The sequence below is a fragment of the Nymphalis io genome, chromosome 14 (genome assembly GCF_905147045.1).
Source record: "Nymphalis io chromosome 14, ilAglIoxx1.1, whole genome shotgun sequence".
Taxonomy (NCBI): Eukaryota; Metazoa; Arthropoda; class Insecta; order Lepidoptera; family Nymphalidae; genus Nymphalis; species Nymphalis io.
Genome location: NC_065901.1, coordinates 834811 through 853644, shown reverse-complemented (window position 1 = coordinate 853644; position 18834 = coordinate 834811). Strand labels below are relative to the sequence as shown.

Here is an 18834-nt window from a genome sequence, read left to right as displayed (position 1 = left end):
AATACACTTTTTCTAATCAGCTTGACATTTCATGATTCTTACTTTAAAATCACAGACTTCAAAAAAATCATTTACCTATCCATTACTTATAATAAGCGCGAGCGAAGCCGCGGGCAACAGCTAGTTATCAATAAATATTACTATATGTTATTTTCTATACTAATATGATATTTTCAATATACCAAAATTACAAGTACATGTAAATACAATAAAAACGATAATGTTTTTGTAATGCTTAATTAATAAATAAATGCCTCTGCCGGTGTTGTAATATTTCGTTGACGTCTTGCCCTTGCAAGGTATCATTCAAAAGTAATTATATTCACGCAATATTATGATTAACATGGTTCATGTTTATTCTATATTGTTTCATTCTTTAAAAGTTATCACATCATTTAAGGTATCATTTCCTTAACTACGATAATAACATAAAATTTCGAGTCACGGTAATGTTTAAATTTACATTACGCACTGTGATATTGTTATAAACTAATTACAAGAAGAACATATACCCACCCTATTTCATTTACTTACTTTTTTAACACTTAAAACAAATATTCTTCCAACTTCAATTCAAACAAGAGTTCAACCCGCGCACAAAATACACAACTGCGACTTTGACGTTAGTTTGACGTTTGTAAGAGCGCTCACCATAGACTAAAGTGTAGGTTTTTTCTAAGTACATTGTAGAATGAGCGATCGACTCAGTCGTGTCAAATTGACTACCAACTTATCGTTTTCTAAAATCGCTTACGCCGAGGCGTTAACAATTATAGAAAGGGATTCGATATGAAACGAAATTAACTTGACTAGGGCCTCAGCCATTGAATCTTGTTACGATAACAAGAACAATCCTGTCGTATTTAATACGTGCACAGAACAAATAATAATATTAATTTATTGAAAAAAAAAACAGTCTTGCATATAAACATAGAGTTTTTATATAACTAAGTAAAGAAACAATACAAATAAAAATAATAAAATAAAAACACATTTATAATATAAAAACTAGGTTCGCTAATTATAGTTGATACTCAAAAATTATTCTATTGACCACCAAACCCGTAATAAATTTAAGTTTCTATAATCAAACGAAAATATAAGTATGAAATGAATAATATTTATTTATATCTTCCTATTGTTACATATTTCAAACTAATATAGTGTGCTAAACGAATGTCGTACACTAATTGTTGTTAGCTTCGATAGCTGCTTTTGTGGTGGTAAAAATAACGAAGACTTTGGTAATTGAATACTTGTATTAATGATACATCATTATAAGAACTGATGTGTGTCGCGCACGCGCGTCGAGACGACAAGTGAAGTTAAGTAGGTAGGCGCGTCCCCGCACCCCGCGATGATAGATAGTGAAGCGCCGCAACATACTCCCCGGGGTTGAAGGATTCTTCAACAGCTAGATGTCTCCGGAAGAGGGCATATGTTATTGTACGCTCTCCGAATAGTCCCTTTTTTGGTTAGAATCTCAGCGACCCTGTTCACCCCGTCTGGTCCAGGATGAAGTCCTGTTATCCTGCCCAAGACCCATAAGAGCGGTGGCTGAGTCCTGTCCCGGACGAGAACCATGGAACCCAGTTCCAGGTCCCTGTTGGAAGACCGCCACTTGACCTTCCGTTGCAGCGCAGTCACGTATTCGTGTGAGAAACGCTGCCAAAAATGCTGTTTTAGTTTTTCAATTCGTTCATAGCGTTGCAGTTGTTGAATGTTTTCATTGTCTAGTGGTGGCTGAGGAACAGTTAGAAAAGTTCGTCCTATGAGGAAGTGGGCTGGGGTAAGGCAGGAAAGGTCTGAAGGATCTGAGGATAGAGGTGTTAAAGGACGGGAATTAAGGATTGCCTCTATCTGAACTAAGCAGGTTGACATCTCTTCAAACGTTAAGTGAGTTAGGGAAAGAATGCGCCGTAAGTGATGTTTGACGGACTTCACAGCGGATTCCCACAATCCACCGAAGTGTGGAGAGTAGGGCGGAATAAATTTAAAATCGATACCTTTATTTGTAGCTTCTGTCTGTATATCATCTGAATAAGTTTTAAAAAAGTTATAAATATCGTTACTCGCACCAACAAAGGTAGTTCCATTGTCTGAGGAGATGGTTTGAGGCTTTCCACGACGACCGATGAAACGATGAAGAGCAGCTAGAAACGATTCTTTTGATAAATCTGTCACAAGCTCCAGATGTAAGGCTTTAACTGCAAAACACACAAAAATACATATATATGACTTCGTAAGCCTACAGCCCCTACCCTTTCGATCGGCAATCAGCACCGGCCCAGCGTAGTCGATACCCGTATGTAGAAACGGAAATACAAGGTGCGTTCTATCTCGCGTTAAGTCACCCATTATGGGTTGAATAGGTTTTGGTTTAAACCTAGAGCAACGTATGCAGCCATGAACAGTACGCCTGGCGAGGCTCCTCCCCCCCAATGACCAGTACGTCTGTCTAACGTGAGATAGTAGCATGCATGAAAGGAATCTGTCTAAAATTTGTGAAAAATGATTTTCGTGAAGTGATGTTTGGAGCATAAAAGAATAGGATGTTTGACATCGTAAGTGTAGTATGAGTTGTTAAGGCGTCCACCAACGCGTAATAAACCATTACTGTCAATGAACGGAGACAGTGAAATTAATCTGTTTTTCTTTGATAACTACTCTCTAAACTACTCATTTTAAATACAAAATATCTACGGACTTTGTAAGTGGAGACATAATATGGGAGTAAATGCAGATATAACTAGTAATAGAGATGAATAAAAGAGAAAAATATATTACAATTATTTCAAATAAATGGAAAAGAGAAAGCGAATGTTAAGGACAATTTTACCATAATAATTAATATAATAAAATTATAGCTACTAAATGTCAAACTGCTGAGCAAAAGACTCTGCTCGATTTCCAATATGGGTGAGCGAATACACATGTGGCAGAACTTCGTTAAATATATTAATTTATCAAATGTATATCTGTCAAAGTGAATGAATAGTCAAAGTTGAACGAAATTAATTCGTGGCTGAATTGTTCCACATGAAAATTTACGGGCTACCTAGCGATGGAAAAGTCGCAATCGTATGCGCAAGCGATCCGCCGTCCGAATAGACTGAGTGGGTACCGCTGGATTTTTAGTGATTGGATTACTTCCAGCGAAAAAAAACATAATTCTCTTTCGTCCGTATTATCGAGTAATTTTTTTTATTGCTAGTCATTCTTACTTATTTTTTGATTATCAACAAATAAGTATAATGTTTCTGAATTGAATTAAGGTACTTGAATTTGATTAGAATTTACAAGCAAATATCACGGTATCACGGTATTTCAATTAATAATTAACGATTATAAATAGACAGTAAGCTACGCTTACTATGTACTGTGATGTAAGATTGTGATTAATCTTATGTTGTAGGGTTATTTATCTAGATGATGTAAAATATTCTCAAGCGACTTTGAGAGCATATAATCTACCTAATACTCAACGTATTTTAAATTTGCAAATAATTATATTAAGTCAGACTACATACAATAATTACAATACTACAAACTAATAGCAAGATTTTTCAGCCAGAAATAAGTTGCTGCATAATAAACAATTTAGATTTACAAGGGATCGCTCGACAACCAATGGTGGTGTGCAACTCGTTCAAAGTATTATTGAAGTCTGGAATGATTCCAAAGATGCTTTAGTTATATTTTTTGTAACTTATGTAAGCTCTTTAATAGCGTGCAAAATGAAATTTTTTTTTTTTTATAGAATAGGAAGGTGGACGAGCATGTGGGCCACCTGATGGTAAGTGGTCACCAAACGCCCTTAGACATTGGCATTGTAAGAAATGTCAACCATCGCTTATAGCCAATGCGCCACCAACCTTGGGAACTAAGATTTTATGTCCCTTGTGCCTGTAATTACACTGGCTGACTCACCCTTCAAACCGGAACACAACAATATCAAGTATTGCTGTTTTGCGGTAGAATATCTGATGAGTGGGTGGTACCTACCCAGACGGGCTTGCACAAAGCCCTACCACCAGTAAGGGAAATACTGGTAGCTACGTCACTTAAGCGTTAGAGGGTCGCATTTATTTAGGAATCTATTCTTGGTCCAATTCTCTTCCTCGTTTATGCTAATTAGTCTTTTAAGCACAATAAAGTATTGTTCGCTGATGTATCTCTATTTTTTTAATAAAAAAAAAACACCAAATTGTAAACAATTCTCATCTATATTGTCTTTATACATACATTAGCGCTACCCGTCAATTGGCCAGCGTGGAATTCAATCTGCCATTTTGACGTGTATAATTTGAATTACTGATTATTATAATTACTGATTTTTTTTTTAAATTAATAGGTATTAGGTAGCAATGATAGTATACAATGAAAATGGTTACAATAGATATAAATATTTGCTTAGTGACAATTGCTTTTAAGTAAAATATCAAAAATGTCTTAAATTCATCATCATCATCCTCCAAATGGGGGACAAAGGCGTCCAAGGATTTCCATTTTGGCCGGTCTTGCGCTTCCCGCATCCAACGTCTTCTCGCAAGCCGTGGGGGGCGTAGAAGTCGACCCGAGGGAATATATACCAGAGAACGGGCAGCAGCGTCTCTCTGAGTACTATGACCAACTTACTGCGATTGTGATCCCGTCTGTCAAGCTTGGCGATCATGGCATATCCCCCCAATGATTTTCTTAATTTAACTGTAATAAAACCCAATGTAAGATATGTAAAAACTAACGTACTACATGGGGTGTAATTCACTGAGTGTGTACTAATTTTTATGGTTATTTTTTCAATTGGATGGATATATTGGCATCACAAGCTAAATAATAATAAATAATACGACAAAATTAATAATAATAATAAATTATAAATATTGTTAAAATATTATTAATTGTTATTTGCCCTTAATACCATACGTGTCTCTATTAAACTTGTATCGAGTATTCGTCATGATTTCATGTTCAACTATTTAAGGGTGATTTTTGAATAAAGACATGACATATAATAAATATTTATAGTACAAGCTGAGATGGCCTAGTGGTTAGAACGCGTGAATCTTAACCGATGATCGTGGGTTCAAACCCGGGCAAGCACCACTGAATTTTCATGTGCTTAATTTGTGTTTATAATTCGTCTCGTGCTTGACGGTGAAGGAAAACATCGTGAGGAAACCTGCATGTGTCTAATTTGTCATTATTTTTATGTTTATTTCTACCCGAAACACCAACTTCCATAACCATGGAAACTAACGACAGAGATTTAACTTCCATTTTACCCCCTTTAAGGTTGAACAAAAATAAAAGGCCAAATACAATTTCTATGACAAAATTAAACTGACAAAACTTTTATACTATCTCTCGTTCATTCCTTTTTTAAATTTCGACGGAGGCTAGAAGTTAACGGAATAAAAAATGGGCCCACTTCATGATAAGAAGTCACCACTCCCTATAGAATGTCTATATGCACTGCAAGAAATATATCGTTCAATCTATGACTTGTAATTTTATATCTTGTTGAATAATTTCTTTTGGGTGACTACTTGAATGCAATTAGCATGTTTAAATTATCTTTCAGAATTCGTTGAAAGCGATAACTTTGACGATTATAATGAAGATGACATAGATTACTAGAAAAAAAAGATGTGGAAAATGTTTATTATGATAAATTAATTTTTAATGGTAAACAAGCATTAAGGGGACGGCTTGGAGCTAGACCATCTTACTGCTCCAGTGTAGATTGGTAGACAGTTCCTGTTTAAGAGGATCATCTTTACCCAGCTATATAACATTTATGGACTGACTTTAAATGAATATTTTGGGTTGTATATTACTAACTTAACGCGTTGCTTAAATGACACGTCATCATCATCATCAACAAAAATCTTTTGTCGTCCACCACTGGACATAGACCTCTCTAATGGCGCGCCACAGAGCTCGATCTTTAGCTCTCAATCTCCATCCACCGCCAGCGACTTTGCGAATATCGTTACTCCACCTAGCTGGCTGGGCGTCCTACGCTACGTTACAAACCAAAGTTATCGACATAGCCCAAAGTATTAGTAAGCTGAAGCGACAGTGAGCTGGACACAGACCTATGATATTCTCCTTTATTGTGTTAATAACAGCTTATTAACCGTTCCGACCATGTATTAAGTGAATCTCTTTTAGAATTCCGAACTTATGCTTAATCTATCCTTTTGTCTTAGAATTGTATTGGGGCCGTCCTTAAAGTACAGCTTATTAAAAAAAACATATAATCGGTTCATAACGTGTCACGTGACATACAAATAAAGTTGTTCTAATACAATTACATACTTCTATTGAGTTTTATTATTCAAAAATAAAGTAATTTATCAAAAACCTGCATTCAAGTTTGATATTATCAGAATCCCCGTTCTACTTCGCAGTACTATGAACTTACTACGTAGTACTATACTATTTCATTAAATTAGAATGATCGCATAAGGAATTAATATTAACAAACCTTAAATTCTAATTCTATGTTATTTACATAGCTTTTTGTATCTGATATAATATGCACAACAAACAATTCTTGATGAATATATATTTATTTATAATATAACACCATTCCACCTAACTACTTAATTTCTCTTTTGTTTTACTTCTAATAACAACTCACCGACATTCAAAAGCCAACGTTGGCTACTTACTATAAGTCTTCCAGGACCAATATCTATGGGGGTTTGTGATCGTTTAATATCAGTTTGACCATTCACTCATTTTCCTATCTAAAATTAATTTAAAAAAAAAACATTAACATTTAAATACCACATTTTAAACATCAATTAATAAATTTCAGAATTCATCGGATAAAATATCGAAAAAGCTATCCATTTGAGACGTGAAGTAAAATAAGTTACAACCTATAAATGACCTACTGCTGGCCAAATGCCTCTTGAGAAGAAGATTTTGAACTTAGTCCACACAGCATCTTCAATGCAAGTTTGTAGATAAATATATGGTATCATTTAATTCGACACATGCAGGTTTACTTATGATGTTTTCTTTTACCGCAAGCACAAGTACACACAAACCACATGTTCAGTGGTGATTGCCCGGGCAAGCCCAACGTTCGGTTAAGATTCACGTGTTGTTCCCACAGGGTTATCTTACCTCATTATGATTTATTTGAAACATAATCTATAGAATGTTTCTCAGATTAGATAAAATGGTACTAACCTTAGCGAGTAGTTATCGTTTGTTGTACTCCTAGACGTAGTTCAACGTACGAGCACACAGCAATTATTATATATTCCTTTATCCAACATGCCAAAATCTGCTGATTTCCCTACTTTCTTACTTTCTATTCCAAGCTGGTTTATATATGTATCATTCAAACAATAAAAGAATCTCATTATTTACTTTTTACACTTTTCTACGCTTAACGCGTTTATTTTGAGTTGATGCGGTGTGTAAACAGGTACTCGAATATTTGGCATATGTTAACGCCAACGATATTTGAGAATTATTTTGCTGATTGCTTCCCCACCAGTAATTTATGGTGGTTAAAACATCTACGTGTTCTATAGAATCCCTTAATCGGTTTTGAGAAGTCATGTTGTAAGATGGACACAAACGACAATATTTTTCGTACAACCTTATTTTTGCTAAATAATTGAGCAACATGCGATGATATGATGTATGCGCTTGAAGGTTCTGAATTAGCTGGTTTGTTTTAAATCAGTTTACGCCTAAGGGTTATCCAAGCGCCACCACAAGATGCACGCTACACTGTTTGACTCTTCGTACACCAAAATCTATAAAACGAGACTTAATAAACTAAAATTAGATTCAAGAAACTGAAAATAAAATACTAAACTACGTTTTATAAAACTAGGCCGAGTATGAGGACGAATCATTGTCTAAATAGATTATGATTATTTATGACATAACATTTTCTAAAAATATAGAAAGTGACAGTTCGTTTTTGTGTTTTATGCGTGTTATTGTTGCATTATAAAACCTTTCATTAAATATAATAAAAAATTTGGCATGATAGTATTTTGAATGAATGGTCTTTGATTTTGATGTGATTGAAACAGCAGATAATTAAACCAAATTATCTTAGTCAATATACTTTTAAGCATATTTTGATTATTTTATATTATATATTTTATGCGTAATTGTTTCATTACATTGTTATTAGGCATTTTTATGATATGATGACCATCATCGGATAATTTAATATAAAATACAGCTTATGAAACACCACAGAAATTTGCAACTATTTTAAAATGTTCTAAACACTCGTTTCTCTTCATTCTGACCACTAATTAAAGAGATTCATTATTGAAACAACATAAATAATCTTATTGCCAATTATTATAAAAAATTCTACATTCGATTCGAATTAATTAGGGCGTCGAAAAGTAACCTGTTAGAATTATATATACTGATATTCGTATTTTACAATAAAAGCTTTTATATATATAGAGACAGAGACATGCCACTTGCTAACCGTCTACGTAGATATTTTGAAGTTTGTGTATTTTAATAACTTTAAATTTTGCCTATTGAAGAGCTTTATACGGTATATATATATATATATATACGGTGAAAATCCCATGCGTATAGCCCATACGCATGGGATTTTCACCGTTTAACCGCGCCGCACTGTGCACAGTAAAAATAAAATGTATTTTTTTTATTGTTTGTTTGTCGTGTCGATGTTTAGCGATATAATCATTGATGAGAACGTGTCATTTACTCAGATAGGCTTGCATAAAGCTTGTTTCTCCAAAAGCTTATTATTGCTGAATGATAAAATAGTCACCATAGGCTTACCAACCCACATCGGAGCAACATGGTGATATAAGACGCAAATCTTCTTCTTAAAGTGAGATTCATATTAAAAAATGCTTGGTATATAAATTTTTATATTTATTATTCTACCACGATTGAATCGTATTTATTATTTTAACTTATATATAATGTATAGTTCCAAATAATATATACACACAAATACTGAATCCTAAGCGTTACGTGCTAATTTTTATATTTTTAATGTTTAATAAATTCTACTACAAGGGCCAAGGTCAGGTTGCGTTACAATGTAGATGTGTTTACTAGTGAATGATGCCTTTTGACGCATCACAGGAATCATAACGCCCTTTTTTGAAGGGCACAAATGAACGAAGCTGCCATGCTATCCGCCTGTATGGACTTTGTTAAAGATGGTGTTCACATCATGTAGCTTATATTTCTGGCGAAATATTATCACAGCACTGTTTAACTGCTGGGCTTGCACCATACAAAATCGAGGCGAGCATGAATCTTGACACAAGTAATTCTATGTAGGTATATATTACTTAGAAAGATCTCGTAACAAGCTTTTATATGATATAATTGATGGGTTTGTAAGTTTATTTTCCTATGCTTAGCTCATTTAAATATTCGTTTCAAACCGGAACTTAACTATACTAAACACTGCAGATTGGTGGTAGAATATCTGATGAGTGGGTGGTACCTACCCAGACGAGCTTACACAAAGCCCTATCAAGCTTAAGCTAGTTTCCAAAATGCCTACAAAAAAGTCAGCGGTAGAATGAACCTATCGTATAGATAACAGGCATCATTTTCATTGTTAAAAAAGAGGAAAATATCGATAACGGTAGTTCAGTTTCATTATAATAAAATTGTAATCATTTTTAAAGAAATATTAAACTTTTCTCACATCACCAATGCGCCACCAATCTTTATGTCTTACGCACACATTATGTCTCGTGTGCCAGAAGTTACACTGGCTGACTTCCATCCTGGCAACTAATAATAATGATTTTAGTAGAACTTGTGCGATGTTGATTAAGTAGATTTTTGAATATCCTTTAGAAAAGTCAAATCAAAAATCATCAGTCACTTAGGTTAGTAGTACTGTTTGGCGATAGTATATGTTATGAGAGGGTGGTACGTACTCAAGCGGGCTTGCCCAAAGCTCTATTGTAAATATATTTTCGGAAAGATACTCACGGAACCCCTTAAAATTCGATTAATTTTAATGAAAATCAGACAGCTGTCATTGGCTATCGTCAGATAAGACATAGTGAATAATAGATTCCAATCAATAAATCAGTTTTAGCATTTCGTACTTTTTATCATGTAACTGATAATATCAATTTGTTTAATTCTTAGAAATATTTTTTAATCACAGGAGTAACAAGATTATGCTTTCATATATATAACACTGATTTCATTACATTTTATGTATTTGTTATTTGACAGTGTAAGTGCACTTGTTACAAAGAATTGGGTGTTCATAAAATAATATGAAAGGTACCATATATTTATTATTTTAATATAAATACATAAATTTAGTTCAAGTGCGATATCCCTTTTATAATAATTAGATAATAAGTTATCGCCATTAAAACAAAACAAAATATAAATGCATTAACAATATTTAATATTGATTAAAATAACCCCAAAATCGGTGGTAGGGCTTTGTGCAAGCTCGTCTGGGTAGGTACCACCCACTCATCAGATATTCTACCGCAAAACAGCAGTACTTGGTATTGTTGTGTTCCGGTTTGAAGGGTGAGTGAGCCAGTGTAATTACAGGCACAAGGGATATAAAATCTTAGTTCCCAAGGTTGGTGCCGCATTGGATATGTAAGCAATGGTTGACATTTCTTACAATGCCAATGTCTAAGGGCGTTGGTGACCACTTACCATCAGGTGGCCCATATGCTCGTCCGCCTTCCTATTCTATAAAAAAAAAAAATTTAAAGAAAATTTATTTAACCTTTTTTTAATTAAGCTTAAGTTAGTAAATATGTTAAGAATTTTGTTTACGCTTTTTAGCGTCGTTTGGAATTCAGTTTGTGACGAAAAGTTTATGTTTTAGATTACAATTCATTTGTTATTATCTCTTGTCTTCTAATTGATATCACAAACTTAAATAAATAAAATTGCGATATAATGACGACGTCAAATGTTTAAACTTAAATTAAATTAAGTTCAAAGATTACATATTAAAAAAAAGTATTATAAATATTTGCTATTGTAATCGGTGATTATTTTTATCTTAAACCGCTTGTTATTCAAATATTCAATTCCATCTGTATGCCATTGACAGAAACGCAGTTAACATATATATTATAATTAAAGTAATTTTATTATTCTTAATATGTATTAAGCATTTTCAATTTATTTTTTATAATTTCAATTGTGTTTACTTTTAATCTTGGGATTATTTTTGAGAATAAATATGCTGCAGAATTAACTGTAAAAAAGAGAGAGAGAGAATAAACATTAACTTTGAATTATATGATGAGAAAAGTGTTCAATGTGCCGACAATAATGTCGACGCTATCGAAGTATAAAACTCACATAAGCACACAGTCTCTGTTTACTACCCTGTCTATTAACAGATTTTCTTTTTATTATGTTTAGCTATTGACAAAATATAGATCAATGATAAAAATAGCAATGTGTAGAAACAAATGTTGAAAATATGAAAAATCATATAAGAAAACATATACAACCTACATAGTAATACTAAAACTCTACTGCAGATATGACTACAAAAATATAATAAAGAAAGTAGTAAAACTTTGAAAGTATAATATAACTTGCAATAAAAATAAAATAAATGTAACGTAACTTATTTTAAAATGATTTTTATAATTTTCAGTCGCAGCCTTACTGCTGGTCTGCGCAATCAGTTTAGCTCAAGGAAATGATATTGAGCTAAATGAGAATGGTTGCCCGATAGACCACACTATTGAAAAACTTTATCCCCACGAAAACTGTAACAAATTCTACCAATGCACGCACGGAAATCTTGTAGTAAAGAAATGTGCGTCGAACCTCTTCTTTGATGTTGAAAAACAAGAATGTGATTGGTCTGAAACAGTAGACTGCGGTGATAGGGTTGTCCCAGACGAGAAGGAAGATGAGGACTGTGATGAGAACGAAAACGAGAATGGGGACGGCAATGAAGATGGCGATGATAACAATGGATCTTGCAACTGTAACCCCGGTGAGGCGCCATCGATTTGTGGTCGGGAAGGGTCTGACGGGGTTTTAATCGCACACGAAAATTGCAACCAGTTTTATAAATGCTTCAATGGCAAACCCGTTACAGTAAACTGTCCCGGAAACCTTCTATACAATCCACACAAAGAAATATGTGATTGGCCCGAAAACGTTGAATGTGGTGACAGAGTAATTCCAGAATGTGATGACGATGACAATGGCGGAGACGGTGGAGGCGACGGAGGCGGGGGAGGTGGAGGCGGAGGCGGCGGAGGCGGAGGTGGTGGAGGCGGCGAAGGTGGTGGCGATGACAGTGGTGGAACTTGCAACTGCAACCCCGGTGAAGCACCTTCGATTTGCGGTCGGGAAGATTCTGACGGAGTCTTAATCGCACACGAAAACTGCAACCAGTTCTACAAATGTTTCAATGGAAAACCCGTCACAATGAACTGTCCCGGCAACCTTCTCTACAATCCACACAAAAGAATATGTGATTGGCCCGAAAATGTTGATTGTGGAGACAGAGTAATTCCAGAATGTGATAACGATGACAATGGCGGAGGTGGTGGAGGCGGCGGTGGCGGAGGAGGTGGAGGCGGCGGAGGTGGAGGCGGCGGAGGTGGAGGCGGCGGTGGTGGAGGCGGCGGAGGTGGAGGCGGCGGAGGTGGAGGCGGCGGAGGTGGAGGCGGCGGAGGTGGAGGCGGCGGAGGTGGAGGCGGTGGAGATGGAGGCGGCGGAGGCGGAGGCGGTGGAGGCGGAGGCGGTGAAGGTGGTGGCGATGACAATGATGGAACTTGCAATTGCAACCCCGGTGAAGCACCTTCGATTTGCGGTCGGGAAGATTCTGACGGAGTCTTAGTCGCACACGAAAACTGCAACCAGTTCTACAAATGTTTCAATGGTAAACCCGTCACAATGAACTGTCCCGGCAACCTTCTCTACAATCCACACAAAAGAATATGTGATTGGCCCGAAAATGTTGATTGTGGAGACAGAGTAATTCCAGAATGTGATGACGATGACAATGGCGGAGGTGGTGGAGGCGGCGGTGGCGGAGGAGGTGGAGGCAGAGGTGGCGGAGGCGGCGGAGGTGGAGGTGGTGGAGGCGGAGGCGGCGACGGTGGTGGCGATGACAATGATGGAACTTGCAACTGCAACCCTGGTGAAGCACCTTCGATTTGCGGTCGGGAAGGTTCTGATGGAGTCTTAGTCGCACACGAAAACTGCAACCAGTTCTACAAATGTTTCAATGGAAAACCCGTCACAATGAACTGTCCCGGCAACCTTCTCTACAATCCACACAAAAGAATATGTGATTGGCCCGAAAATGTTGATTGTGGAGACAGAGTAATTCCAGAATGTGATGACGATGACAATGGCGGAGGTGGTGGAGGCGGCGGTGGCGGAGGAGGTGGAGGCGGAGGCGGCGGAGGCGGCGGAGGTGGAGGTGGTGGAGGCGGAGGCGGTGAAGGTGGTGGCGATGACAATGATGGAACTTGCAACTGCAACCCCGGTGAAGCACCTTCGATTTGCGGTCGGGAAGGTTCTGATGGAGTCTTAGTCGCACACGAAAACTGCAACCAGTTCTACAAATGTTTCAATGGAAAACCCGTCACAATGAACTGTCCCGGCAATCTTCTCTACAATCCACACAAAAGAATATGTGATTGGCCCGAAAATGTTGATTGTGGAGACAGAGTAATTCCAGAATGTGATGACGATGACAATGGCGGAGGTGGTGGAGGCGGCGGAGGCGGAGGAGGTGGAGGCGGAGGCGGCGGAGGCGGTGGAGGTGGTGGCGATGACAATGATGGAACTTGCAACTGCAACCCCGATGAAGCACCTTCGATTTGCGGTCGGGAAGGTTCTGATGGAGTCTTAGTCGCACACGAAAACTGCAACCAGTTCTACAAATGTTTCAATGGAAAACCCGTCACAATGAACTGTCCCGGCAACCTTCTCTACAATCCACACAAAAGAATATGTGATTGGCCCGAAAATGTTGATTGTGGAGACAGAGTAATTCCAGAATGTGATGACGATGACAATGGCGGAGGTGGTGGAGGCGGCGGTGGCGGAGGAGGTGGAGGCGGAGGCGGCGGAGGCGGTGGAGGTGGTGGCGATGACAATGATGGAACTTGCAACTGCAACCCCGGTGAAGCACCTTCGATTTGCGGTCGGGAAGGTTCTGATGGAGTCTTAGTCGCACACGAAAACTGCAACCAGTTCTACAAATGTTTCAATGGAAAACCCGTCACAATGAACTGTCCCGGCAACCTTCTCTACAATCCACACAAAAGAATATGTGATTGGCCCGAAAATGTTGATTGTGGAGACAGAGTAATTCCAGAATGTGATGACGATGACAATGGCGGAGGTGGTGGAGGCGGCGGTGGCGGAGGAGGTGGAGGCGGAGGCGGCGGAGGCGGCGGAGGTGGAGGTGGTGGAGGCGGAGGCGGTGAAGGTGGTGGCGATGACAATGATGGAACTTGCAACTGCAACCCCGGTGAAGCACCTTCGATTTGCGGTCGGGAAGGTTCTGATGGAGTCTTAGTCGCACACGAAAACTGCAACCAGTTCTACAAATGTTTCAATGGAAAACCCGTCACAATGAACTGTCCCGGCAACCTTCTCTACAATCCACACAAAAGAATATGTGATTGGCCCGAAAATGTTGATTGTGGAGACAGAGTAATTCCAGAATGTGATAACGATGACAATGGCGGAGGTGGTGGAGGCGGCGGTGGCGGAGGAGGTGGAGGCGGCGGAGGTGGAGGCGGCGGTGGTGGAGGCGGCGGAGGTGGAGGCGGCGGAGGTGGAGGCGGCGGAGGTGGAGGCGGCGGAGGTGGAGGCGGTGGAGGTGGAGGCGGTGGAGGTGGAGGCGGCGGAGGCGGAGGCGGTGGAGGCGGAGGCGGTGAAGGTGGTGGCGATGACAATGATGGAACTTGCAATTGCAACCCCGGTGAAGCACCTTCGATTTGCGGTCGGGAAGATTCTGACGGAGTCTTAGTCGCACACGAAAACTGCAACCAGTTCTACAAATGTTTCAATGGTAAACCCGTCACAATGAACTGTCCCGGCAACCTTCTCTACAATCCACACAAAAGAATATGTGATTGGCCCGAAAATGTTGATTGTGGAGACAGAGTAATTCCAGAATGTGATGACGATGATAATGGCGGAGGTGGTGGAGGTGGCGGTGGCGGAGGAGGTGGAGGCGGAGGTGGCGGAGGCGGCGGAGGTGGAGGTGGTGGAGGCGGAGGCGGCGACGGTGGTGGCGATGACAATGATGGAACTTGCAACTGCAACCCCGGTGAAGCACCTTCGATTTGCGGTCGGGAAGGTTCTGATGGAGTCTTAGTCGCACACGAAAACTGCAATCAGTTCTACAAATGTTTCAATGGAAAACCCGTCACAATGAACTGTCCCGGCAACCTTCTCTACAATCCACACAAAAGAATATGTGATTGGCCCGAAAATGTTGATTGTGGAGACAGAGTAATTCCAGATTGTGATGACGATGACAATGGCGGAGGTGGTGGAGGCGGCGGTGGCGGAGGAGGTGGAGGCGGAGGTGGCGGAGGCGGCGGAGGTGGAGGTGGTGGAGGCGGAGGCGGCGACGGTGGTGGCGATGACAATGATGGAACTTGCAACTGCAACCCCGGTGAAGCACCTTCGATTTGCGGTCGGGAAGGTTCTGATGGAGTCTTAGTCGCACACGAAAACTGCAACCAGTTCTACAAATGTTTCAATGGAAAACCCGTCACAATGAACTGTCCCGGCAACCTTCTCTACAATCCACACAAAAGAATATGTGATTGGCCCGAAAATGTTGATTGTGGAGACAGAATAATTCCAGAATGTGATGACGATGACAATGGCGGAGGTGGTGGAGGCGGCGGAGGCGGAGGAGGTGGAGGTGGAGGTGGCGGAGGCGGCGGAGATGGAGGTGGTGGAGGTGGAGGCGGCGACGGTGGTGGCGATGACAATGATGGAACTTGCAACTGCAACCCCGGTGAAGCACCTTCGATTTGCGGTCGGGAAGGTTCTGATGGAGTCTTAGTCGCACACGAAAACTGCAACCAGTTCTACAAATGTTTCAATGGAAAACCCGTCACAATGAACTGTCCCGGCAACCTTCTCTACAATCCACACAAAAGAATATGTGATTGGCCCGAAAATGTTGATTGTGGAGACAAAATAATTCCAGAATGTGATGACGATGACAATGGCGGAGGTGGTGGAGGCGGCGGAGGCGGAGGAGGTGGAGGCGGAGGCGGCGGAGGTGGAGGTGGTGGAGGCGGAGACGACGGAGGAAGTGGCGATGACAATGATGGAACTTGCAACTGCAACCCCGGTGAAGCACCTTCGATTTGCGGTCGGGAAGGTTCTGATGGAGTCTTAGTCGCACACGAAAACTGCAACCAGTTCTACAAATGTTTCAATGGAAAACCCGTCACAATGAACTGTCCCGGAAACCTTCTCTACAATCCACACAAAAGAATATGTGATTGGCCCGAAAATGTTGATTGTGGAGACAGAGTAATTCCAGAATGTGATGACGATGACAATGGCGGAGGTGGTGGAGGCGGCGGAGGCGGCGGAGGCGGCGGAGGTGGAGGCGGCGGAGGTGGAGGCGGCGGAGGTGGAGGCGGCGGAGGTGGAGGCGGCGGAGGTGGAGGCGGCGGAGGTGGAGGCGGCGGAGGTGGAGGCGGCGGAGGTGGAGGCGGAGGTGGCGGAGGCGGCGGAGGTGGAGGTGGTGGAGGCGGAGGCGGTGAAGGTGGTGGCGATGACAATGATGGAACTTGCAACTGCAATTCCGGTGAAGCACCTTCGATTTGCGGTCGGGAAGGTTCTGACGGAGTCTTAGTCGCACACGAAAACTGCAACCAGTTCTACAAATGCTCCAATGGCAAACCAGTCACAATAAGCTGTCCCGGAAACCTTTTCTACAATCCACACAAAAGAATATGTGATTGGCCCGAAAATGTTGATTGTGGAGAGAGAGTAATTCCAGAATGTGCTGACGATGACAATGGCGGAGGTGGTGGAGGCGGCGGAGGTGGAGGCGGTGGAGGCGGAGGCGGCGGAGGTGGTGGCGATGACAATGATGGAACTTGCAACTGCAACCCCGGTGAAGCACCTTCGATTTGCGGTCGGGAAGGTTCTGATGGAGTTTTAGTTGCACACGAAAACTGCAACCAGTTCTACAAATGCTCCAATGGCAAACCAGTCACAATAAGCTGTCCCAGCAACCTTCTCTACAATCCATACATAAGAATATGTGATTGGCCCGAAAATGTTGATTGTGGAGACAGAGTAATTCCAGAATGTGATGACGATGACAATGGCGGAGGTTGTGGAGGTGGAGGTAGTGGAGGCGGTGGAGGCGGAGGCGGCGAAGGTGGTGGCGATGACAATGATGGAACTTGCAACTGCAACCCCGGTGAAGCACCTTCGATTTGCGGTCGGGAAGGTTCTGATGGAGTCTTAGTCGCACACGAAAACTGCAACCAGTTCTACAAATGCTCCAACAACGAACCTGTTTCAATGGATTGCCCCGTTAATCTTTTTTACAATCCTTACAAACAAATTTGTGATTGGCCCGAAAACGTGAAATGTGGCGATAGAGTAATACCAGAATCAGGCAATAATAATGGTGATGGGAACAACAATGGTGGAAATGACGATGACGCCGATCAAGGAAGTTCTTGCAACTGCAACCCTCGTGCAGCACTACAAATATGTGAAGCAGCAAACTCCGAAGGCGAGTTGATAGCTCATGAAAATTGTAATCAATTCTACAAATGTTCTTTCGGAAAACCGATTGCATTCTCGTGTCCAGCAGGTCTTCATTACAATCCATATAAAGAAGTATGTGATTGGCCTGTTAACGTAGATTGTGGAGACAGGATAGCAACCCAAAGTGTCTCATTGAATAAGCACCTTGACACAGGATTCAGAAAAACATATTTTTAAGGTTATCGACATAGCATAATTGTAGAATTGAATAGTGTAACTTTAAATTTGCGACTCGACTTTTACTTACGGAACAAACCTTATATTTATTTAATTTGTCGTTACTGACCCTTATTATAAGAATTGAAATTTATGTTATTTAATGTTTGGCTCTAGTCAACCGAATTATTGTAAAACAAATTCAAAAATTGTAATTACTTTTTAATAAACAACTAAAGCATATTCAATGTGTTTTATATTCACTTATTGCTTAATTTTTTATTTCATTTGATAGATCGAGATCGATAAACGATTATCGTTTAATATTTTAATATATCATTCCACAACATTCCACAAGATAACACAAATCTACTGCAAAAAAGAAGTTTTAATATAATGCCACTTTCCTATAAAGATACTTTTATTTGACTTCTTAAGTTTAGACTATACATATAATAAATCTGTCTGTACGTGAAAAATATATGAGTAAAACTTTTACCGAGGGCATTTATCAAGGCAATAGAAGCCAAAACAATGATTGTTAGAACTTTTGTCTGTTTCTCTTTACGTTTGTGTAAGCTAATCTTAGAAACGGCTTAATGGATTTTAGTACAGTTTTCACTAATATATTCTGGCTAATTTCACTTAAAATGTAATGTTTGTTTTATTTCAATCGGTTTATAAATAAAAAAGTTATGACAATTTAAAGAATCACGTCGAACATTTATTATATAAAATAACTGATATTCTAATATAAGTTGAACTCAGATCTATATGATCAATCATATTAAATAGGGTTTAATTAACCTTATGATTAACCTTATGCTGATATATGTCGGTTAGCTCGCCCATACGTAGATATGTCTATCTTTT

At 39.7% G+C, this 18834-nt stretch overlaps 1 protein-coding gene and 1 long non-coding RNA gene across 2 annotated transcripts; one reads left to right on the top strand and one right to left on the bottom strand.

The window, feature by feature from the left end:
- Positions 1 to 4311: 4311 nt before the first annotated feature.
- On the bottom strand, positions 4312 to 7519 carry LOC126773455 (uncharacterized). Its single transcript, XR_007669734.1, has 3 exons — positions 7210 to 7519; positions 6681 to 6758; positions 4312 to 4707 (listed from the first exon to the last, which is right to left on the bottom strand). It is a non-coding gene; the product is annotated as an uncharacterized LOC126773455 (long non-coding RNA).
- A 2226-nt stretch (positions 7520 to 9745) lies between these two features.
- LOC126773470 (uncharacterized) lies at positions 9746 to 17982 on the top strand. The gene is made up of 12 exons (XM_050494424.1): positions 9746 to 9788; positions 11660 to 12232; positions 12302 to 12565; positions 12743 to 14059; positions 14099 to 14380; positions 14459 to 14725; positions 14915 to 15181; positions 15266 to 15514; positions 15650 to 16576; positions 16775 to 17050; positions 17096 to 17333; positions 17433 to 17982. Exons 1-12 carry the CDS (start codon positions 9746 to 9748, stop codon positions 17980 to 17982), a joined length of 5253 nt encoding a protein of 1750 aa, XP_050350381.1.
- The last annotated feature ends 852 nt before the right edge of the window (positions 17983 to 18834 follow it).

What these genes read in the sequence shown, in the direction of transcription:
- LOC126773470 (XM_050494424.1), top strand. Translation starts at nt 9,746, where the DNA reads ATGTCTCGTGTGCCAGAAGTTACACTGGCTGACTTCCATCCTG. An exon ending in ACTGGCTGACTTCCATCCTG is followed by an intron (nt 9,789 to 11,659) that starts GCAACTAATAAT and finishes TATAATTTTCAG; the next exon opens with TCGCAGCCTTACTGCTGGTC. An exon ending in AGACAGAGTAATTCCAGATT is followed by an intron (nt 15,515 to 15,649) that starts GTGATGACGATG and finishes ACAATGATGGAA; the next exon opens with CTTGCAACTGCAACCCCGGT.